At 44.2% G+C, this 25,507-nt stretch overlaps 1 protein-coding gene across 1 annotated transcript in view; it reads left to right on the plus strand.

Moving 5' to 3' along the window:
* KIAA2012 overlaps window positions 1-25,507 on the plus strand; it is a 97,317-nt gene that overhangs the window by 58,416 nt on the left and 13,394 nt on the right. The window contains exons 9-11 of the mRNA XM_081095353.1: window positions 2,049-2,186; window positions 11,321-11,393; window positions 23,847-23,937. Of these exons, the coding sequence (XP_080951479.1) occupies window positions 2,049-2,186; window positions 11,321-11,393; window positions 23,847-23,937 (302 nt within the window). The remainder of the gene's footprint in view (window positions 1-2,048; window positions 2,187-11,320; window positions 11,394-23,846; window positions 23,938-25,507) is intronic.

Genomic DNA, 25,507 nt, shown 5'->3' on the forward strand with positions numbered 1-25,507 from the left:
GTTCATTGGATCTAGAAACAGGGAAGGGCTATCTCACCCGGAGAAGCTAATCAGCTATGGCTGAGATAACCAAAAAAGAAAAAATTGGCTATGTGTTTGTCTTTAACTCTAGCCATATTTCAAAACAAAGGAAAAGGGTGTGGATGTTCATTGGAATGATGGCTGTTTGTGGGGACACACTAACCATTAATTCATCATTAATACTTAAAAGTAATATAAATGCTATGGGAGGGGATGTTTCTGACAGTCCAGAGAAACAGACTTCTGAGAGTGAGTCTCCTAGAAAATATGGAAATGATCAAGTCCACGCCCAGGGTGATCTCATGGCACACTAATGTATGCAACCCCAGCAAGTCAGCCCTCGGGGATGAGGAGCCAGAGCCACACAGGGGACAGGCCTCTGGAGGTCGGCACCTACCGCCTGTAAAGGTGTCTTCACTGGCCCTTTGCATTTGAACCGAGTTGGGCCATAACATGTAGGTTGTCCCCAATGCGATAGTTATTCTTTTGTTCAGCAAATATGTATCAAGTGGCCCTGGCTGTTTGCTCAGTGGTTAGAGCGTCCGCCTGTGAAATGAAGGGTCTCGGGTTCGATTCCAGTCAAGGGCACGTGCCTCGGTTGCAGCCTCAGTTCCCAGCCCTGGTCGGGGCGTCATTGTGGACATGGCGGGAGTGCCCGGTGCCCTGGGATGTCATGAGCAGCACAGAGGAGCCAGACCTGAAGGATGAGAAGGGACTGGAAGGGAGGAGTATGTGCCCACGAGAAGGCAGGGCCTGCTTGATGGCCTTGTCCAGGACCTGAAAGGTCAGCATTGAGAGCCGCCCTTTGACCCTGCTGTTTCCGCAGTGAGGTAAGCACTTCCGTCAGAGAGCCCGCAGCCCATTCCTTCGCCTGCTGCAGAGCTCAAACACTGCTTTCTTGGAGGACCTTCCCTGGCAACCCTGCTTAAAACTGCAGCCTCATGCCGTTCCCAGATACTCCCCGCTCCCCTCTTGGCTGTATTTTTCTCTATATCACGAATCACCTTCAGACGTAACTTACGGTCTACTTGCTCATTACCTCCCTCTCGGTGGAATGCATGTGCAGTTTCATGGGGTGGCGCCTCTGTCTGCTTCTTGCGCTGCCGCATCTGCTCTGCCCGGCATAGAAACGTCGCTCAATAAATATCTGTTGAGTGACTAAATGAGGCAGGAGAGATTGTCCAGGGCCAGGCAGAAAGGGTCTTGTAAACCTTCTTAGCCGGTTGGCCTTCATCCTGCGGGCAAAGGCTGCTGAAGGTCTTAAGCCGAGGAGGAACACTGGTTCGCATCTCAGAACAATCAATCCCCCATGCTGCTGGAAAGGCTTGGGCTGGAAAGCAACTTCAGATCCAACTGTGTTGTGCATTGGAACAGGGCACCATCTGCATGTTGTGGTGACAGGAGAAGGCAAGGCCCCAAGACTCCGGAGCCCCTGGGACCTCCCAGACTCCTCTCTTCGCTCATTCCTCCTTCCCTCTCTGCTCGATTTGCTCAAGTGACTCTTCCTCACGCGGCAAACATGTTTCACATTTGGAAATAAACTGGAACCTGGCTATAACTCTGTTTGGTGCAAGGCAGATTTAATAACCATCCATGGAAGCTACAGAAGTATCAAAACCATCTCATTAAGAAAGGAGTCTTGGGAAGATGGGGATTTCAACTGTGTGGCTTTGGGCAAGTTACTTCACCTCCTGGAGCCTCCGGTTCCTCGTCCGTGAAATGGGAATAAGAGTATCTGCCTCACAGGGTAGTTGTGAGGATTAAGTAAAGTGATTACAACCCTGGAACATAGTAATGTGTCTTTCTCCACTTCCCCATCACACCAGCTCCAGGTATGAATTAATAACCAGTCTCGGGTTATTCTGTGTACATAGGGTCCCCTGTGTCTTCCCTGGTAAAAATAGGTGTTACTATTAGTGTTCCAGCGATGAAAAGTCACTTTCTATAAATATTTGGGGATTTAGACTCACTCTGGTCGCACTGTATATCATTCCTATGAAAGGTGGGCTTTCTGCTTCTCTTCACAGGCAGCCCTGCGGACCTTCGAGGCAGCAGCTCAGAAGGCAGGAGAGCCTCAAAGTTGTATAAATAAAGGGCTGATATGTTCAAACAGAAAAGAATTTTGCACGCGCAAGCTGCTCATCGACATGACACCGTTCCTGAAGGTGATCTCACACTGAGAGGACGAGGGGGTTTATAGACACACACGCAGGCGTTCCGGTTAATACACTTCTGCATGGTACAAAACAGCTTCAGAAGTCCCTCAGAGTTCCTGCTTTATCACAAGGGACAGAAAATAGGCAGTTTGTAGCAGATGAAGAAAGAACAAATTAGGACAGTAATCGCAGCCAGCCGCCAGGGACAAATCAGTTGGGTATCTGGTTGGGATGGTGAGGGACAGGGAACAGAGAGGAGAAAGGATAACCTTGAACTTGAACCACCCCATAATAAAACAGGCAGATACAATTCACTTTATCTTAATAGCAGTTCAAATAATTGTTACCATTTTACCACTGTAACTTGGTAGAGCTGGTATTCCTACTGTGGAGAAGACTAGTTCTTGAGTTAGCTATTTAGAAGTCAACTGCACATCCTATTCCAGATGTCTCATCTTGGTTCCTGTTCTCCCGAGCTCAGCTTCTCACCTAGGTTAGGGTACTGAGTGCCTGTTGCAGAGATGCCATTTGTCCATCTTTGCAGTACTCCTTTCTGCCCAATTTAACACCGCACCTGCACGTGGGAGGTAGCCATAAATGCCCCATAAATTGATCCCCCTTTTCATCCCATAGCCTATGGCTTAGGGTCTTCTTCCTACCCATTCTTGCCCACCTGAGAGCTGAATGAACTAGAAATAAATGACCATGGAGTAAAAGAAAGTTGTCGGGAACAAAGCAAGGCTTGGGATGGAAGGGACTCAGATCCTTCATGCTACCCTCTCTAGAGAGGACTAAATCCCAGCCCTTGGATAAGAAGTGACTAGGAGAGACAGAAACCCCATACACGCTTTGTGGCTTTTAGCCAGTGCTGTAGACTGGCTGGGACTTTGCAGACCATGAGGGTCACCTTTCTAACCTCCACTAAGCCAGAGTTCTCGTGTTACATTTTCTCTGGTCCACTCCCTTCTCAGCTCTGCAAGGTGGGGCTTTGAGTCAGAGTCCTGTATTTGCCCCAAATCTCTTCCCTGCATGGCTGGGCTCTGCGTTCCTGTTTCCTCTTAGATGGGCTCTTCCCTGTGGTGGCAAGATGACCACCGGCTTTTCTTTTCTAGGTCATTCTAGAAATGAATCTCATTGACCCGACTTGGGTCACATGTCCATGCTCAAATGAATCAACATGGCCAGGGGAGTGGAATACATTGATTGGCCCAGCCTGGAACCACAGGGACGAGGGGTGGGGAGGGGAGAAGTATCTCAAAAAGGAAAACAGGATCTTTAAAATCTGAAGAAGAGAGAATGATTCTGGGCAACAAAAGATATTTGCTACAAGCATTCAAAATAATTGCCTTGATTTCGCATTTATTGTATTAGTTTGGTAGGGCCAAGTACCATAGACTGAGCGGCTTAAACAGCAGAAATCTATTTTCTCACAATTCTGGAGGCTACATGTCCAAGATCAAGGTGTTAGCGGGTTTGATTTCTTCTGAGGCCTCTCACTGGCTTGTAGATAGCCTTTTTCTCCATGTATCTTCACACGATCTTCCCTTTGGGGTTGTCGGTGTCCTTATCTCATGGTGAATTAAGGCCCACTCTGATGATCTCATTTTACCACTTTAACAACCCTGTCTCCACATGCAGTGGCATTCTGAGGTGCTGAGGGTGGACTTTATCATGTGAATTTTGTAGGAACCTAGTTTAGCCCAAAACACTTATATTAATGAAACCAGCCTTTTTTTTTCTTTTCTTTGCAACCGTTTAGTTCTCCCCTTAGGGCTTGAAGAATTGTGGTTGGTACTTTCTGGGATGAGGTAATACCATCATTGTCACTGTTCATTCATTCAACCCATAGTGAGCATCTTCTACCTAGTATGTGTCTGCTCTTGCTGGGCATTCGGGATACGTCATCAGCAAACAAAACAGACTGAGATCCTTATCCCGCTCCAGGCAATGGGTACAGTATGTTAAAAGGTGCTTATTGCTACGAAAGTGAGATAAGGAGATGTTTATGGAGCATCTAGAAACCGCAGAATTCAGAGTGAGGAATTTTACAGTAACTTTTTGTGTATTTAGTGTCCACAAGGCTTTTGTGTTGCACTTTTCGCTCAGCAATTTCGGCGTCATATTATTATTACACACTACGTTATATATCATACGCCATCTATGTATATACACTACACATATTATACACCATATTATAGAGAGAAAGGCACTGTCACTCTGAAGGCCCACTTTCCAGTCCACCCTCTCCCCGATACAGAAGTTGTAACTCAGCCTGCTTCTGTAGGGGACTCATGGAGCACACACCAAGCTTTCTGACCCCCAGACCATCCTTGCCCACAAGACCACAACTAAGGGGGAGATGAAGAGAAACAAATGCTACCCAGTACAGTGTTGTCGCAGAGGCAGGCCCAGGGAGAGAACGATGGGAGAGATTCGTTCCTTTCTTAGTTGTTAACGTGAATCCTCCTCAAATTTAAGAACCTCCTTAAACACTGAAGGCTGTAACACTTTTAGCCCATTTTATAAGAAAATCTTATCAGGCTTAGATTTGGGAACACATGATTGATCCAGAGGAATCTGCGTTCACATAAAAATTGAAGCACTTTTTTAAATCTATTTTTGAAAAAGAAAGGGTAATTGATGAATAAATTATAACAGAGATTCTCCCCCCCCCCCTCAAGAACTTTAATAAATTGTCAGGGTTAGGGAGTGGGGGGGGGGGAAATAGCAATAACACCAATTAATACTAGATATAGAATTGACTATGCTTATACTCAACATTGACATCAAAGGATAGGTACGTTATACCCAGAAGATGTGAAGAATCAAGAAAAGCTCCACCTTACAGTCATCACACAGACAGGTATCGCTTGGTGCCCTCAAACTTGAGGTAGAGGAGGAACCTGCTTGAAATCAGTGCAAGGCTTGGAGCAGCATTGCCCAACACCCACACCCCCTGTCTGGGGCCAGCCCCAGGTTTCACTTATGCAGGCAGGTGTGGGCACATCCCACCAGGCAGAGGGTGACTGCCCCTGCCACTGTGATCATGTGGGGGAGGGCCAGCATGGTCCAGTGAGTGGAAGTAACAGGGAAATAATGTTTGGCTTCCAACATTGCTCAGAGACGGAGCGGCCCCTTAGGAAAGAAGTTTCGGTGCCTTAAGTCCTTTAAACGTGCTTCCTTGGCCACTGATGGGACAGCTGTAGAGGGATAACAAGCTAGTTTTGAAATGCAATGATTCCAGGACACGTGAACAATAATATTGCAAGGAAAAATTTTCAGGGCATGGGGCCTATTACATTTCCTAAAGAAAGAGGCCCAGTAGACTCTTATCTATATTAAAGGATCAGACCGGGAGTGACCCTGAGTGACCTTGTAAGGTTTCTGGGACTCCACTTTCTCTTTAGGAAAATAAAGATAATAATACTGGGATCTCCATACCTGCCTCTCAACAGTGAGGCAAGAATTATATGAAATAGTAATTTTCAAAGAGTGTTCACATCTATAAAGGATTCAATTTACAGAGAAAGGAACACTGATTGATCCCTGCTAAGAGCCAGGCCCCACACATACTGAATCTTATTTCATTTTCCCCACCTCCCTCTTGGTACGTGTGCAGAACTCCACTGTGTAGATTAGGAAAGTGAGGATTGGTGAGATGAGATGATGACTCACAAGGCTGACAGCGAAGAAAACTAGGATTCAAAGCCACAAAACCTACAATACCCGATCCTGAGGTCTACCTAGTCTGTTCCTATGAAGAATTTAATTGTATCCCTTTGTTCTGGCTTCAGAACCTGGGAAAGGAGGGGGGATTCAATATATTTTAATCTTTTTAAATATATTTTTATTGATTTCAGAGAGGAAGGAAGAAGGAGAGAGAAACGTCAATGATGAGAGAGAACCATCGATCAGCTGCCTCCTGCACGCCCTGACCGGGAATCGAACCATGACCTCCTGGTTCATAGGGTGATGCTCAATCACTGAGCCACACCAGCTGGGCAATATATTTTAATCTTATTCACAAGATACCTTATAATTTTTCATAAACCAGTTTTCTTTTTTAAAGAAAAAGTATGGGTTCTTTTTAATACACATAAAAAGTTGTACTATCTTGAAGTTGAAATTTTCAAATGAGATCCTGATTTTCTTCCATCATTAAGAAGGTATTGAAATTAGTCTTTCAGATGCATTGTTACATGGTATTACACAGAATTTCCAAATGTATTTTCCTACTTAAGCCTTTTAAGAAATCTGTACAATATTGATCACCACTCCCATTTCACAGATGGAAAGCCTGGGTTCAACAATAGGTCGCACCGCTGGCTCACAGTCAACCGGAGCCCCATGTCTGACTTCTGCACCCCATGCTCCTCCATCCTTCCCACAGTTCCTTACGAAAGCCTGCTATGGGCCTAGACGTGCCATGCTCAGATGGGGTGCTGTATGTGAGGGTAGCTGGCAGGTGTAAGGTTCTCCAAGGACAGGTGGGAACTAGGGTCACCTGACCCACCCCTGTCATTTGAAGAAGGCTCAGAGGTTCAATAACTCGCGTGATCTGCGAGGCAAGAAGCGCAGGGGGGGGTCAGGCCTTCAGCCTAGGCAGTCGGGCTCCCAGACCGGCACCCCAACTGTCTCTCTGGCTTCCGTGCTGCAGTTTGTGCTTGCAAAGTGTTAGTTTCTATCCCCACCCAGCCTGCCCCCTCCTCAGCCCTACAGCACCACACTGCTGCCAGTGCTCTTTTTAAATTCAGCTTAGTCATATCCCTGGTTTGCTTGAGATTCCTCACCGTGTCCCCATTCGCCTTCCCATTAAATCCCAGCATCAAAGATGTATTTCTTTTATAAATAGAAAAATATAACAAATGCAGGCGTTTTTTTTTAAACCCCAAACTGCACCACGTAAGATCTGGCCTGTGTCTGAGTCCCACTGTCCATGCACTACAGACACATCAAACCACCCCCAAACCAGCACGCGGCTTCCTCTGCGGGAACTGCCCTGCCTGCCCTTCTCTGCAGGACTGAGCGCCAGCTCCACTGGTGGCAAACCTTCCCCGGCCCAATTTAGCTTCGCCTCTTGAGGTCCTGCAGAAATCTGTCAGGATCTGTCACAACACTGACCACACTGCAGTGCAACGGTTGAGATTTCTTGTCATTTTTCTGTAAGTCAGTGAGTTTCTTACCAATAGGTCTTTCAGCTTGCTACCCCCAGTGCCTAGCACAGTGCCTGGCACACAACAGACACTCAGTTAATGTTCCTGAGCTAAATGAGCAGATGAAGAGCAAATGACTTGGCCAGAATAACAGAGCTGGGATTTGAGTTTCCTGACCAAGAATCAAACCGGCGACCTTTTGGTGCATGGGACAACACTCAACCAACTGAGCCACACCGGCCAGGGCAACACTATTTCTTTTTCTAACAGGGACTCACCAAAATATTATTCCCAAATTCCTGACTCTCTTCCTCCATCTTCCCATCTGTGAAATGAGAATATATCTTGCCCCAGAAGGCTTGTAGCTGCATATTGTTAAGATTCAAGGTTCCTGTTAGATTAAAAGGATTTATAAACAGGGATTTTTTTTTTTAATTTAGCTTCTTTCTACTCTTCGACCTTAGCACTTTAGTATGACTGAGGCAGGTTTTTCCTGCAATAATTTTTTTTAAACCTTTCCATGTATCCAGGGGTGAATTTTTTACTGCATTAGGCCAACTCTGCTTTGTCTCCACAAGCAAACATGCAAAAGAAAGAAAATGACTTAACTGCTCCGGCTTTTTTATGTTTGACTAATTCATCAGCTACAAACACTAAGTTACCAAGTGAGAAACACGACAGGTAAAAAGCCCTCCCGTGAGGAGAGAATGTCAAACAAATTAGCAAAAAATGAATTGTCTCTTCCCAAAGCAGCGTGAGTATTTGATAATAAACTGAAAAACCGATTGTCCCTAAAGGGGCTTCCAGGAGAGACTTCCAGCACCAGATTCCTTCCCTGCAGCTGAAGTGAAACTGTGGACTAATCAGAGATCCAGGGGGCGAAGGCCAAGGGCTGGTTCATCAGACACATGGGGCTTCCCCGGGGGCACCGGCTCTACCTGCCACATCTATCTCTCTGGCCACTAAAGAGCCGCCCTTCCAACACTTCAGAGGAAATTTGTGATTCTCAACCCTGGCTGTGTATTAGAATCAGCCAAGAAGCCTTAAAAATGCCAGAGCTACAGAAAGTCTGATTTTAATGTCTGAGGTTAGGTCCTGGGAATCGTCCGTTTTAAAGCTCCGTGAAGAGTTCTAATATGCAGCCAGGATTGAGAGCCACAGTCATGGAGATCTGGACAGTAGGATTGCAAGCAGCTTACGAGACTCAGAGAAAGAAGGAAGAGGGAATTAAATGTGATAAGAAACCCAAACCGTGATAATCCTGGACACTCCACGAAAGGCCAGTCTCACCCTTTTGCTCCCTGACTTTAAACCCTCAGGGCCTCCCATTTGTTCCCAAGATAAAAACCAAAGTCCTTACGCTACCATCAGGGCCTAGGAGGTCTGACTCCTCCCACCCTTCCCACTTCTCTCAGTCTCTGCTTTCATCACATGGGCCCTCCCCCAAGTCCTTGGAGGCTCCCCGATTCCTTCCACCAGCTGGCCTTAGTCTATGACAGCCGTGGGCAAACTACTGCCCGCGGGCCGGCCCGTTTGAAATGAATAAAACTAAAAAAAGAGGAGAACCAAGATGGCGGCATAGGTTAACGCCGGAGTTTGCTGCTTTGAACAACTACTTCAAAAGTGAAACTAAAAGACAGAACGGACATCACCCAAAACCACTGGAACGCTGGCTGAGTGGAAGTCCTACAACTAGGAGGAAAGAGAAACGCATACGGACACTCAGAGGAGGCGCAGTGCTGAAGACAAATTCTGAGGTGCGGAGTGCGTGGAGCAGGCTGGCGGCGGAGGGCGCGGTTGGCGTTTTCAATCGGGAGGGAGTCGCAGACTCTGAGCTCCAGATCCTGGCGAGTCTTTAGGGACCCAGACTCAAACGGGAGAAGTGGGACTGCCTGGCTTCGGTCAGAGCGAGTGCAGCTTTCTCTCCGAGCTTTGCAGCGGGTGCTGGGACTCAGAGAGGCAGAGCCCCTGGGGACAGGACTGAGAGCCGCCATCACTGCTCTCTCTCCGGCCCACCCTGTTGATCCTGTGCGACCCGCCCCGCCCAAGCCCTGCACAGAGGCATTTGCCGGATAGCCTCAGGCAAAGGCTAGATTAGCACCTCCCTAGAGGACAGAAGTTCTCTCACTGCAGACACAGCTGATTCTCATAGCCACTTGGCCTGGAGGTCAAACCCTCCCTGGAATTAGCTACAAGATTTAACTATAAGACTGCGCACAAAGACCACTAGGGGGTGCACCAAGGAAGCATAACAAAATGCGGAGACAAAGAAACAGGACAAAATTGTCAATGGAAGATCTAGAGTTCAGAACCACACTTTTAAGGTCTCTCAAGAACTGTTTAGAAGCCGCCGATAAACTTAATGAGATCTACAAGAAAACTAATGAGACCCTCGATGTTATATTGGGGAATCAACTAGAAATTAAGCATACACTGACTGAAATAAAGAATATTATACAGACTCCCGACAGCAGAACAGAGGAGCGCAAGAATCAAGTCAATGATTTGAAATGCGAGGAAGCAAAAAGCACCCAACCGGAAAAGCAAAATGAAAAAAGAATCCAAAAATGCGAGGATAGTGTAAGGAGCCTCTGGGACAGCTTCAGGCGTACCAACATCCGAATTATAGGGGTGCCAGAAGATGAGAGAGAGCAAGATATTGAAAACCTATTTGAAGAAATAATGACAGAAAACTTCCCCCACCTGGTGAAAGAAATGGACTTACAGGTCCAAGAAGCGCGGAGAACCCCAAACAAAAGGAATCCAAAGAGGACCACACCAAGACACATCATAATTAAAATGCCAAGAGCAAAAGATAAAGAGAGAATCTTAAAAACAGCAAGAGAAAGAAACTCAGTTACCTACAAGGGAATACCCATACGACTGTCAGCTGATTTCTCAACAGAAACTTTGCAGGCCAGAAGGGAGTGGCAAGAAATATTCAAAGTGATGAATACCAAGAACCTACAACCAAGATTACTTTATCCAGCAAAGCTATCATTCAGAATTGAAGGTCAGATAAAGAGCTTCACAGATAAGGAAAAGCTAAAGGAGTTCATCACCACCAAATCAGGATTATATGAAATGCTGAAAGGTATCCTTTAAGAAGAGGAAGAGGAAGAAAAAGGTAAAGATACAAATTATGAACAACAAATATGCATCTATCAACAAGTGAATCTAAGAATCAAGTGAATAAATAATCTGAGGAACAGAATGAACTGGTGATTATAATAGAATGAGGGACATAGAAAGGGAATGGACTGACTATTCTTGGGGGGGAAAGGGGTGTCGGAGATGCGGGAAGAGACTGGACAAAAATCGTGCACCTATGGATGAGGACAGTGGGTGGGGAGTGATTGCGGATGGTGGGGCGGGAACTGGGAGGAGGGGAGTTATGGGGGGGAAAAAAGAGGAACAAATGTAATAATCTGAACAATAAAGATTTAATTTAAAAAAAAAAAAAAAAAAAAAAAAACTAAAAAAAAAAAAAAGACCGTACCCTTTTATGTAATGACGTTTACTTTGAATTTATATTAGTTCACACAAACACTCCATCCATGCTTTTGTTCCGGCCCTCCCGTCCAGTTTAAGAACCCATTGTGGCGCTCGAGTCAAAAAGTTTGCCCACCCCTGGTCTATGACATTCTTCTCCCTGCCACCCCTCACCCCACCTCCCCGCCCCGCGCCCCCCATCCCCGTTTACACCGGTGAACGCCAGGCACTGAGCCCTGCACAGGTGGAGAGGATGAGCCTCCCACACGAGGATAACAAAGAACCTAAATTGCTCGGCGCTGTGGCTAAGCCACCCAGCTTTTCAGGGCCGTTCACACTGGTAGCAGACTTCCTGTCCACTTAAGTTAAAGTAAGATGACATAAAAAGAGACGAGACAACTAAGAACATGGGGTTCCTTTTTACCAAAAGGCATGGACTGCTGGAGTATTGGCACTTCTTTTGGTCTTACGTGCTTTTGTTGTGTGTTAACCGAATAGGAAAGTGAAGATGAACTGGACCACCATGAAGAAGCAGGGGGACCCCTCAGAGAAGATCATCAAGACACCCAAGGTAGAGACACAGCTGGGCTGGGCTTTAGAATCTTACCACAGTAGCTGCCGGATGAAGTTCGCCCGCTCAAGGACGCTAATGGGGAGTGACCACCCTTCCATTTCCTCCCAGGTCATGGGTTGGAGTCAGAATGCAGACCAAAGTGCTCAGTCTAACTCTCATGGGTTCTTAGTGCATCACAAGCCAACTGATTGATAATAACATGCGCTTACTTACTGAACGATTTCCTTCCTGCCAGTGGCTGCAGATGGATGGAAGAGAGTGGAGACTGGGGGAGGTGGGGGGGGGCGGGTTACAAAAGGCCCCGCAGGCACCTCCCTCTGTTTCCTGCTTTCACAGGGGCTTGGACATGCAGGTGAGGGAGCTGCGGTTCCCGGCCTGGAGGGATAATATCCCGTCATCAGACAGGGAGCAGCACCTTTAGAGACCCAGAGCTGCTTGAGGGCGGCCTCCTCCAAAAACGATGCTCCATTTCATAATGATGATGAGTCTACTGGGCCCAGAACTGGGCTTTTTGGCAGAGTTAATAGTCGCAGTCCCTGAGCGAGACACTAGCTCTCCCCTGGGCGTACCTGCTGGGTGACGTACCTCTCCACGTGCTGCTGGGCGACGCTGCGTGGGGTAGGCTCGGGCAGCAGAGCTGTTCTCTCTCCTCCTCGCTTCTTGCAGGAGTGAAAGCACGTGTGAGAGACTCGAGTTCTCAAGGAGTGAAGCAGGGTGGGCCCGCCTGGGTTCTGCTTGTGGTTTGCTGTACAAAGGCGTCCAGCAGAGGGAGCAGGTGCGAGCTGAAATCCTGCGCTGCCCACTAGGCTTGCGCCCAGGCCTGGGTGTGCCCACTCAGAAGGGCTCCTTTGCCCACGTGGCCCTCGTACTGGGGCGCCTTTTCCCCAATTCACGTCAGATGCTCTGTTTAGGCTACAGCAGCGTTCTGGGCACCTGAGTGGAGAGCACGGGCCCTGGAATAGGACTACCTCCACCCCCACCTCCACCTCTCTGCCTCCGTGCCCGCAACTGAGGCTGGAACCGCAAGGTTGCCTGAAGACTAAATGAAGTAATTCGCGTACCGTAGTCCTTCAGTGACTCTCCCTGGGGCACCTGGACCCCCGTGGGTGAGAGAGACCAGGGGAGCTTACTGGAGATGAATGTGCAGTCGTGGGCTTGGGATTTCACCCTGAACCTGATCTTTTTCTGTGTGCATCTTTTGCTATAGCTTTCACTTGGCATTCTAGACAAAAGTAATTTTCATACTCATTTAAAAAGGCTTCACTGCTCTGCATATGAGACAATACCATATTACGGTCGCCCAACCCCTGGGTTTGGTGGAGCTTTTCAGCAAGGTTTCTGCTAACACAAGTATCCTGCCGCCTCCATTTTCACAGCTAACTGAGTGACAACAGCTAGGGAAACTCGCCCCAGGCCTCACATCTTCCGTAGCATAAATCCATGTGCGGAATGTGAACCCTGACGAGGATCCCAGGTCCCCGCCAAGGGCAATAGAGGGTAAACAGCACAGAACATGGCCGAATCTAAGCAACAACCAAGTCAGTCAAACACATTACCTGCCTCATGGCAGCGGGCAGGCTGCAGCTGAGCTCCATAAAGGTCATTCACACAGTCCTTAATGCAGCGAAATGTCACTGCAGAACATTAAAGAAGGCATTTGCCTGTCAGGAACGATAAATGCTAATGTTTAAAAAGAATTTCTAGCCCTATCGGGTTTGGCTCAGTGGATAGAGCATCGGCCTGCAGACTGAAGGGTCCCAGGTTCGATTCTGGTCAAGGGCATGTACCTGGGTTGCGGGCACATCCCCAATAGGGGGTGTGCAGGAGGCAGCTGATCGATGTTTCTCTCTCATTGATGTTTCTAACTCTCTATCCCTTCCCCTTCCTCTCTGTAAAAAATCAATAAAATATATTTTTTTTTTAAAAATATATTTTTTTAAAAAAAAAGATTTTCCAATCTTTTAAAAATAGTAGGTGTGGAAGGGTTGGAGAGTACTATTTAGGCAGCATTACAGTGATCAGCAGCATTGATTATGCAGCCTGATTCCCTGGGTTCAAATCCTAGCTCCACCACTTACTGTGTGGCCTTGAGTAAGTTACTGAACTTCTCCGGGCTTTTTTTCCCCATCATGTGTAAAATGGGGACACTAACAGTACTTATCTCATGGGGTGGTTGTGACATAAAGGAGTTAATAACCTTCTGGCCCTTTAAATATAGTTCCTCATGTTGTGACCCAACCATAAAATTATTTTTGTTGCTACTTCATAACTGTAATGTTGCTACTGTTATGAATCGTAATGTAAATATCTGATATGCAGGATGTATTTAGGCGACCCCTGTGAAAGGGTCGTTCGACTGCCAAAGGGGTCTCGACCCACAGGTTGAGAACCGCTGAGTTAATGTGTCAGGGGCTTATAAGAATGCCTGATGCAGAATAAGGACTCACTAAAGATTAGCTATTAATCTATTTCTTTAAGACTTTAATTTTAGTAGCCATGAATTGCACTTTGTCAGGAGGGACTTTCTCTAAGTTGGTAACATGATGATTTTTTTAAAATATATTTTTATTGATTTCAGAGAGGAAGGGAGAGGGGAGAGACAGAAACATCAATGATGAGAGAGAATCACTGATCAGCTGCCTCCTACACACGCCCTACTGGGGATCGGGTCTGAAACCAGGCATGTGCCCTTGACCTGAATCGAACCTGGGACCCTTCAGTCCGCAGGCCGAGGCTCTATCCACTGAGCCAAACCAGCCAGGACCGTGATGATTTCTTTACTTTCCAAATCAGCCTCAGTGGGTGGGGATCGCTCTGGGGGGACTGATTGAGTCCTCTCTGTAAGTCCTTTTTTGCTTAAATCCAGGTGTGGGTAGCAGACCCAATCTGAGAAAGCAGCCTTACCAGCCTCTGCATTCTGTGGAAGGTTATGTACTAGTTTATCTGATTTTAGCCTCTCTGTAACCTTATGAGATAAAGTACATGATCCTGTTTCACAGATAAGGAAAATGAGGCTCAGAGAGGTTAGGCAACCTGCCCAAGGTAACAGCCAGTAAGCGGAGGAGCTGAGGTATGAACTCGGGTTCCTATCACTTCAAGCCGTTGGCTTTTTAAAAGAGCTGTAACGACATCCGTGTGTTTCTGATTAGGAAATAGGTACAAAGTCAGAAATGTCACAAAATTATGGCAGCAGTTTTTTTAAGCCAGCATGAATCTGGGAGATTATTTAAAATCTCTAGAAATCGTTTCATATTACAGATAAATGAAGTTGAGGTCTAGAAGTCAAGACAATTATGCAAATTGCCGCTAATTATTAAAACCAAGGCAATCCAGGTCTCTACGCAGTGTTTGTGGGTGTTTAGTTCAATTTAGCTTCGTTTTCATGGCCTTTGCTCAGGGTCAGTCCTGCCCCCAGGAGTAAACAGCTCCAGAAAGACACAAGTGTACTGACTGCCCAACCTGTGCAAAGAAGTGAGGGGTAGCCCGTGGTGCAAAGGTTTCTCTTAAAGCGGTGGAGAAAACAGAGACCAGAGTGTGTGCTCAGAGGCAGTGCCCCTGCCCCTAGAATCTGCAGCCTGGAAGGTGAGACCACTGCAGTGTCACCTCATGATGCTGGCCGGGGCTTCTCGCTCCCTGGACTGCTCCGTGCAAGGCCTGTGCAATCACTGGGCACGGCCAAGCTCTGCTATCTGGAGCCCCGGTACTGGGTTCAAAGAGCTGGCTAGTCCTCAGCAACCCACGTGACCTACACACTCTGTTGCTGCTTTATTTTTCCTTCTAGAAAGTTCTCCTCCAGAGCAGGAAGTGGTGCCTCCTTAAGAATGTTTCTGGCCGTAGCTGATTTGGCTCAGTGGATAGAGTGTCCGCCTGCAGACTGAAGGGCCCCAGGTTCAATTCTGGTCAAGGGCACATGCCCAGGTTATGGGCTCAATACCCAGTAGGGGGCATCAATGATCCTCTCTCATCATTGATGTTTCTACCTCTCTCTCCCTTCCTTTCTGAAATCAATAAAAATATACTTTTTAAAAAACAAATAGAATGTCTCTGGCTCGCTCCATCAGCCCAGGATGAGAACCTCAGGACACAGCTATTGCCCTTGACCCTGAAAATTCTCTTCACCTTCCAGGAAGTAAAGCTCACTTCTATTTTGACACCAAATTATTCAAAACCAAACAAGAACAATATAAAAAAGGAAATTTATAGACCAATTTCACTTATGATCAAAGATGTAAAACTCCTATAAAATATTAGCCAATGAAATCTTTAGATCTATCTAGATAGATAGATAAAAATAGATAAACATATAGGTATATAGATATAATGACTGAATTCATTTATCCCAGGAATTCAGAAAAGATGATCTGACATTTGAAAACATGTTTATGTAATTCACATCAAGAGGTAAAAAAAATTATTTACCAAAAACTTGCAGTAAACATCACACTTCAATGGTCGAACTTTAGAAGTATTCTCTTTAGAAGCAGGACTAGGATAAGGATGCCCTCGCTCATTGTTTCTATTTCAACACTGTACCAGCACAGGAGGGAAAGGGAAAGGAAAAGGATGAAAAGAAGGAAATAACACTGTCATTATTCCCAATAGTATTACTTACATGGAAAATCCGAGGGCCTCTACGGAGATAAGCTATTAAAAGACAAACCATTAAAAGACCCCAAAATTCAGCAAGATTACTAAATGTAGATCAATAAATAAAAGTCATTGGTGGGAAAAGGTTGTTTTAAAACATAAAGCATGATTTATAATGCAATTTTGAAATAATTGTTATGGGAAAACCCCAAACATACACAAAGGTGAATAGAACAGTACAATGAATCCCAAGTCCCCATCTCCTGGCCAATATTGTTCACTTACATCCCCAACTCATTCCTCCTTTCCATGTTATTTCTAAGCAAATTCCAGGCTCATATCCTTTTACCATATACTTGAGTATGTATCTCTAAAAGATAAGAAAAGACTCTTTTGACATAACCATAGCAATATCACTATTGCATCTAAGAATTAGAATTATTCTTTAATGTATTTGAATATTCAATCAGTTTTTTCAGTGTTCTAATTGTTTCACAATTGTTACAGTTGTTTTAGAACTCATTGCAATGGGTTATATGACCTTTAAGTCTTACTTAATTGATAGGTTCCCCTCCATGCCTGCCTCCCTTTTAGTTTATTTTTAGGAAATGGAGTCACTTGTTCTGTAGAGTTTCTCTCAATTTAGATGTTGCTGGCTGCATCCTCATGGTGTAGTTTCACAGGTTCCTCTGTCTTCTGTATTTCCTTTAAGTTCGTACTTAGATCTAGAGTCTAGAGACTTGATCACAGACAGGTTTGGTTTTTCCTTTTGGCAAGTCCACTTCATGGAGGGCGTGTGTTCTTCCATCGGGACACTTAATATTTGCTTGTCTCTTCATGATGCCAACCATTACTTATCCTTTCATCCATGAGAGGTTGCAAAATAGTGATGGTGAAATTCTATCATTCTTTCTTCACTTATTATTTGGGAAACTCTTACAAAAAGAAACTTCCCTCTTCTACTGTTTAGTTATCCAGTGGTTCAGTTTATGTAGGAAGGCAGGAAAAATGTAATTTTTAAATATAATGCTATATATATATATATTGCTATATATATATAGCAATAAACCTAAAAAAGGGCATGTCAGTTTCATGAAGAAATGATAAAATTGTATTAAATTAAATAAAAATAGACCTGAATACATACAATTTTCTATATAATGCTGTATATAATGTTCATAGATAGGAAGATTCACTATCATAAAGATGACAGTTCTCCCTAAATTAATCCATAAATTCAATGCAATTCCAATTTTTTAAAATATTTTTTATTGCCCTAGCCAGTTTGGCTCAGTGAGTAGAGCCTCGGCCTGTGAGCTGAAGGGTCCCAGGTTCGATTCCAGCCAAGGGCACATGCCTGGATTGCGGGCTCGATCCCCAGTGTGATTTCAGAGAGGAAGGGAGAGGGAAAAAGAGATAGAAACATCAATGATGAGAGAAATTAATTGATCGGCTGCCTCCTGCACGCCCCACACTGAGGATTGAGTCTGCAATCTGGGCATGTGCCCTGACCGGGAACCAAACCATGACCTCCTGGTTCATAGGTCGATGCTCATCCACTGAGCCACACAAATTGGCGGGGCTCAATTCCAACTTTTAAAAATGCCCCAATAGGGTTTTTGGTGGAACATGGTAAGTTGATCCCGAAAGTCATAAAGAGGAGTCAAAAATGCCAATATGATTTTGAAGAAGAGCAAAGTGGAAGAGTTTGCTCAACAAAATATTAAAATTTACTTTAAAGCTAAATGACATTGCTTAGAGACAGACAGAAGAGTATAGAGAATCGGGGGGGGGGGGGCGGGGGGATGCACTCACATATGGCAAAGTGGCATTTAAAACAGTGGGGAAAGAAAGGGCTGTCTCCAGGGACCAGGATGCTCCGTTCCTAAAGAGAGGGCCCCTCACCTGACCTGCTTCAGGGAGAACAGGGAGGTGCGAGTCCTTTCTGTACCCGCTGTTTCTCAGGGTCCTTCAGCTTAGACTATTCAATACGCCAAGGTGACATATTTTGGAATAGCATGTTTTGAACCCTGTCAACTGGTAAGTACCAAGTTTAAGAGAATGGTTAACTCTGGGGGGGAGAGCGAGGGAAGTGACATTGTATATGCTCGAATGAAGTCTTGGACTATTTATTTCTTTGGGGAAAATGTGGATCAAATATGGCAAAATGTTAAGATTTCACAAAGTTAGGTGCTGAGAACATGGGTAATCATGATACAGTATTTTTTTTATACTCTGCATTCTTAAAATATTTTACAGATTTTTTTAATACAGTGAAAAGTTGTAAATGTAACTCAAAATACTGCCTTGGTTATTTCAGTACTTCCTAAATATCAGGTTATTTTATTAGAGAGAGAAAAAAAATCACCTTGCTATGGTTCCCATCCCAAAACGGACAGGGTTTCGATTCTAATCAAAATGGTGAGATGACACCGGTGCAGAACCTCAGCTCTTGGTCAATACAAACGCGCCCTCTGCTGGTCCTGTCGTGCCCTGTTCAGAATAGCGGTGGGGAGCAGTGGCTGTCCAATGACACAGCTTTTTCTGAGCCAGCCATGCTAACGAAAGACACCCTCACAGAATTCCCCTTATCACGAAATACTATAATCAGCTCTCATGCTCTGTTAATGTTACATGCTACTCAAGACAAATTCCAAGATTCCACTTCAGTCAACTTCTCAGTGTCCTCAGTGAATGCGACCTTGTGCATTCAGTTTTGTCCCCACCCCAAAGCCTGCAGGTTGGTGTATACGCCACCCTTAATGTGTGGGAATGGCAGAAGGAAGCCCAAGTTGGAAAGAGGCTCTGGGGTGGGGGGCACCGGGACAACAACTGAACACGGAAAGATAGATTAACTGTATTATTAAGAGACTGATGCTGGCAGGGTGACTTTTTCTTTTCAAATCTTTCATTAAATTATAATACCTTTAAATAAAATTGAGAAGAAATAAACTAATTCGTGCAAGCATCTATTGCTCAAAGAGAATGAGAAAAATACGGGGATTGAATATTAGAGTCCGACCTTCAAAAAGATTTTTCGTTTTAGTTTTGTTTTGTTTGCTGTTAACATCCATCTTCCCCACCAGACCTTAAGCTCCCTGAGGCCAGGGTGTGTGTCCGTCCTACTCACCACTATATTCCCAGCACCTAACACAATGCTGGCAGGTAGTAAGTATTTCAAAGGTGACATGTTTGGTTTTAGTCATTTATAGTACATCCATATGATGAAATGCTGTGCTGCTATTAAAATCATTTTTAAGAATACTTATGATACAGGAAAGTATAATAACATAGAAGTACACTATTTATCAATTCTATTAAAATGTTAGTGTATAATTCGTATTTGTACGTGAAAGTAAACATGCCAAATTCTTGGCAGCAGTTGTATCAGGGCAGAGTGATTATGGGTGAGGTATTTGTTGTTGTTATTTACCAGGTGCCAGCACTGTTTTAAGCACTTTATTGTATTAATATATATTTTGTTAGGCTTTTAGCGGCGTTATTCAGGGACGATTAACATATATAAATGGGACCTATTTAAATTGTACAATTAGATAGGTTTTGTTGTGTTCAATATTACGATTTATTTTTTTCCTGCAAAGATCTTTTTTTTTAAATATATTTTATTGATTTTTTACAGAGAGGAAGGGAAAGAGATAGTTAGAAACATCGATGAGCGAGAAACATCCATCAGCTGCCTTCTGCACACCTCCTACTGGGGATGTGCCTGTAACCAAGGTACATGCCCTTGGCCGGAATCGAACCTGTGACCTTTCGGTCCGCAGACCGACGCTCTATCCACTGAGCCAAACCAGTTAGGGCTCCTGCAAAGATCTTAATGCACAATGGGGGGAAAGGGAGACATATGTAACACAACAATAAAGTTTTTTTTTAAAGATTTTAATGCAGTCAACTTTGCTTTTTCTTAGATTTTAATTTTGTATAATTACAAAATTGTCTGTCATTGAAACATTAAGCATAGCTATGATTTTGAGTTTTTCCCAGTTTTATGAGGATATAGACTTACAACACTGTATTAGTTTAAGGTGAATAACATAATGATTTGATATATGTATAGATTGCAAAGTGATTATCACAATAAGTTTAGTTAGCATACATCAGCTCATATAGTTAACAATTTTTTTTCTCGTGAGGAGAACTTTTGAGACTTACTATATAAGTGTTGATATATCTATACACCCATGAAACCACCCACCACAATCGAGATAAAACATTTATCACTCCCAAACATTTCCTCATGCCCACCCCTTCCAGCCTCCCTCATCCCCAGACAATCACTGATCTTCTTTCTGTCACTATAGATTCATTTACTTTTCTAGAATTTTATGCAAATGGAATCATACCATATGTACTCTTTTTTGTCTGGTTTCTTCCACTACATAGTTCTTTTGAGATCCATCCATGTTGTTGAGTGTATCACTACTTCATCCTTCTTACTGCGGAGGAGTATTGCATTGTATATACACACCAGTTTGTTCATCATTCCCCTGTTGATGGACATATGGGCTGTTTCAAGTTTTCAATTATTGCAAATGAATTATTACTATGCACATTTGTGTACAAGTCTTTGTATCAACATAGGCTTTCATTTCTGTTGGATAAAATACCTGAAAGTATAATGGGTAGATGGCATGATATATAATATTTCACTTCTTTTTTTAAAAAATATATTTCTTTATTGATTTCAGAGGAAGGAAGAGGGAGAGAGAGATAGAAACATCAATGATAAGTGAGAATCATTGATTGGCTGCCTCCTGCACGCCCCCTACTGGGGATCGAGCCCACAACCCGGGCATGTGCCCTTGGCCAGAATCGAACCTGGAACCCTTCAGTCCAGAGGCCGACACTCTATCCACTGAGCCAAACCAGCTAGGGCTAATATTTAATTTCTTAAGAAACTGTCAAACTATTTTCCTAAGTGGTTGTACCATTTTACATTCCAGCCAGCAGTGTATGAGAATTCCAGTTCCTCCGTGTCCTTGTCAACTCTTGTGTAGTCGGTCTTTTTCATTTTAGTCATTCTAATAATTATGTGTCTATGGGGGAGGGGGTGTTCTTCTTTATGCTTTTTTGTGTTTTCCAAATTTTTGCAATAACCTGTATCTTCCATCATTTAAAAATTGTTTATAGTAACTAAAATAAAAGCTAGCTGATAGTCCAATATGAAGTCTTAATCTAGAGATTCTTCTCATTTTAAAAGAGCTACACAGTATGGTCTTTGGCGTCCCCAGCGAAGAGTACCAACTGTGTGAACTGCATGAGCCTTCCTCCTACAACAACATTTCTGTGTTTTTTAATCAATTTTCTTTTTAATGTTATCACCACACAGGGTTTTAAGAAAAATATAAGTACACATAAACCTTCCAGTCTATTTTTTTCTATTTTCTCCTCCAGACCTTATTCATCTACATACATATTTTACATAATTCTAACATACTATAGTTTATATTGTCATTGTATAATATCTTCCATACTGCTCACTTATCTTACAACCATAATTTTATTTTTATTTTTATTTTTTGTTAATCTTTCTTTTTTAATTAAATCTTTATTGTTCAGATTATTACATTTGTTCCTCTTTTTTCCCCCCATAACTCCCCTCCTCCCAGTTCCCGCCCCACCCTCTGCCCTCACTCCCCACCCACTGTCCTCATCCATAGGTGCACGATTTTTGTCCAGTCTCTTCCCGCATCTCCCACACCCCTTTCCCCCCCAAGAATAGTCAGTCCATTCCCTTTCTATGTCCCTGATTCTATTATAATCACCAGTTCATTCTGTTCATCAGATTATTTATTCACTTGATTCTTAGATTCACTTGTTGATAGATGCATATTTGTTGTTCATAATTTGTATCTTTACCTTTTTCTTCCTCTTCCTCTTCCTCTTCTTAAAGGATACCTTTCAGCATTTCATATAATCCTGGTTTGGTGGTGATGAACTCCTTTAGCTTTTTCTTATCTGTGAAGCTCTTTATCTGACCTTCAATTCTGAATGATAGCTTTGCTGGATAAAGTAATCTTGGTTGTAGGTTCTTGGTATTCATCACTTTGAATATTTCTTGCCACTCCCTTCTGGCCTGCAAAGTTTCTGTTGAGAAATCAGCTGACAGTCGTATGGGTACTCCCTTGTAGGTAACTGACTTTCTTTCTCTTGCTGCTTTTAAGATTCTCTCTTTGTCTTTTGCTCTTGGCATTTTAATTATGATGTGTCTTGGTGTGGTCCTCTTTGGATTCCTTTTGTTTGGGGTTCTCCGCGCTTCTTGGACCTGTAAGTCCATTTCTTTCACCAGGTGGGGGAAGTTTTCTGTCATTATTTCTTCAAATAGGTTTTCAATATCTTGCTCTCTCTCATCTTCTGGCACCCCTATAATTCTGATGTTGGTACGCTTGAAGCTGTCCCAGAGGCTCCTTACACTATCCTCGCATTTTTGGATTCTTTTTTCATTCTGCCCCTCCGGTTGGGTGTTTTTTGCTTCCTCGCATTTCAAATCATTGACTTGATTCTTGCGCTCCTCTGGTCTGCTGTCGGGAGTCTATAATATTCGTTATTTCAGTCCATGTATGCTTAATTTCTAGTTGGTTCCCCATCATAACATCGAGGGTCTCATTAGTTTTCTTGTAGATCTCATTAAGTTTATCGGCGGCTTCTAAACAGTTCTTGAGAGACCTTAAAAGTGTGGTTCTGAACTCTATATCTTCCATTGACAATTTTGTCCTGTTTCTTTGTCTCCACATTTTGTTATGCTTTCTTGGTGCACCCCCTAGTGGTCTTTGTGCACAGTCTTGTAGTTAAGCCTTGATTGTTGTAGCTAATACCAGGGAGGGTTTGACCTCCAGGCCAAGTGGCTGTGAGAATCAGCTGTGTCTGCAGTGAGAGAACTTCTGTCCTCTAGGGAGGTGCTAATCTAGCCTTTGCCTGAGGCTATCCGGCAAATGCCTCTGTGCAGGGCTTGGGCGGGGCGGGTCGCACAGGATCAACAGGGTGGGCCGGAGAGAGCAGTTATGGCTGCTCTCAGTCCTGTCCCCAGGGGCTCTGCCTCTCTGAGTCCTGCAAACCTCGGAAAGAAAGCTGCACTCGCTCTGACCGAAGCCAGACAGTCCCGCTTCTCCCGTTTGAGTCTGGGTCCCTAAAGGCTCGCCTGTATCTGGAGCTCAGAGTCTGCGACTCCCTCCCGATTGAAAACGCCAACCGCGACCTCTGCCGCCAGCCCGCTCCTCGCACTCCGCACCTCAGAATTTGACTTCAGCACTGCGCCTCCTCTGAGTGTCCGTATGCGTTTCTCTTTCCTCCTAGTTGTAGGACTTCCACTCAGCCAGCATTCCTGTGGTTCTGGGTGATGTCCATTCCGTCTTTTGGTTTCACTTTTGAAGTAGTTGTTCAAGGCAGCAAACTCCGGCGTTAACCTATGCCGCCATCTTGGTTCTCCCCACAACCATAATTTTAAACGTCAAATTAATGCATCATAAATTACTTCCCTAATCCCCATTGTTGAGCTGTTTTTAATTTTTTACTATTAATAATAAAGTTGTAATAAATAAGTTGGTACAAAAGGCTATTTCTTCCTTTGAATTATCTCCTTATGATAAATACCCAGGAGTGAGATCCCCAATCAAAGACCAGACATTTCTCTGGTTCTTGATACATACTTTCCCAAAGGGTCTTATTAATTTTAATGTCATGTGCCAGCACTGATTTCTGCAGTATTTGCTAATTTCCTGGGTACAGCTTCTCTCACTGTTCTAATTTGCATGCTTTTGACTGCTTACCAGGTAGACATTTTCCCATGTTGGGGACCACTGACTGTTGTCCTTTGCTGAGGAAGGATGCTCTCTGTTTTCACAGACCCAGAGCCCAGGAGTGCGACCCTGGACCCTCTCAGTGCTTCCTGGGCTGAAAGCATCCAGAGGCCTGAGGTAGACACTGTCCCAAAGGCGTAAGTGTTCAAAGTTGGAATGACGTGGACTTCTCTGCTTTTATTTTGTTTTTAACATATATTTTATGGATTTCAGAGAGGAAGGGAGAGGGAGAGAGAGATAGAAACAGCAATGATGAGAGAGAATCATGGATTGGCTGCCTCCTGCACGCCCCACACTGGGGATGGTGCCTGCAACCCTGGGCATGTGCCCTGACCTGGAATCGAACCGTGACCTCCTGGTTCATAGGTTGACACTTAACCACTGACCCTCACTGGCCGGGCTTGTTTATTTTTCTTAATTCAGAAAAATACCAGAGAGAGAGAACAAAAAAATTGTTTAATCAGGAGGAAAGGAAAAAAGAACACCAACACTCCACAAAAGTCATTATAGACAGTGTGATTAAAGAGCAGACTTTCAGGCTTGATACAGAGATTATTGAATGTGGAAGGGAAAAAAGCAACACGGTCAGGTTTGCGGTTCTCCTTTACAGCATACCTGTTCCTCGGGGAAAATAAATGTTTTCCCAGACCTAAATTCTAAAGGATACCTCTGTGGGTTTTTATAGAGTGACATTGAGTGATTTAAAGACTCATATATTTACAGGAAAATTCCATTTACCTCATTGGACAAATATTTCTGAAGTTTCTATAGTAAGGCCCTGTGCTAGCACAGCACAATAAATACAATACTGATGTACCTAAAAAAGAAAGTGCCCAGAACCAGGCCTGGCACACAGCACACAGCTATAGCTGCGCCGTTCCTGAAATCCATATGGCTGTTTCTAATGACCTTTTCACCCAGAGAAAATAAGTCAGTTGTCCACAAGGCACACTGTCGGTGACAACAATTCTATTGGGGCTCAAACTAACACAGCACTTGACCTTTTGGTGGCTGAATTTGACCAAGATTAGAATTCCAAGGGCATGCAGGAATGGATGGGTAGTTGCATCTTCTTATGCGATCTTTCTTAAAGGTCACCTTATTTTTCAGCTATGCCTTTGGTAGAAGAAATTTCAGTTAGATAATCCGATGTCATTCAACTGAGGGTGTAAACATGCAATCCCAAAGAGGCAAACTATTTTCCCTGCTACCTAAGTTTTAGAATTGAGCCTGAGACAATCCCAAAAGGGAAGGCCAAATTTTCTCATCTTCCTTATTCAGGCTAAGTGTGTGAAATGCCCACCAAGTGTGTGAAATGGCCAGGTGTGTGAAAGGTCAAGTTGGCCAGGTGTGTGAAATGGTTGAGTATGTGAAATGGCCAGGTGTGTGAAATGGCCAGGTGTGTGAAATGGCCAGATATGTGAAATAGTTGAGTGTGTGAAATGGCCAGGTATGTGAAATGGTTGAGTGTGTGAAATGGTCAAGTGTATGAAATGCCCACCAAGTGTGTGAAATGCCCACAAGTGTGTGAAATGGCCACAAGTGTGTGAAATGGCCGGGTGTGTGAAATGCCCACAAGTGTGTGAAATGGCCAAGTGTATGAAATGCCCACCAAGTGTGAGAAATGGCCAGGTGTGAGAAATGGCCAGGTGTGTGAAATGGCCAGGTGTGTGAAATGGCCAGGTATGTGAAATGGCCAGGTGTGTG

The sequence above is a fragment of the Myotis nattereri genome (genome assembly GCF_964212035.1).
Source record: "Myotis nattereri genome assembly, chromosome: 7".
Lineage (NCBI taxonomy): Eukaryota > Metazoa > Chordata > Mammalia > Chiroptera > Vespertilionidae > Myotis > Myotis nattereri.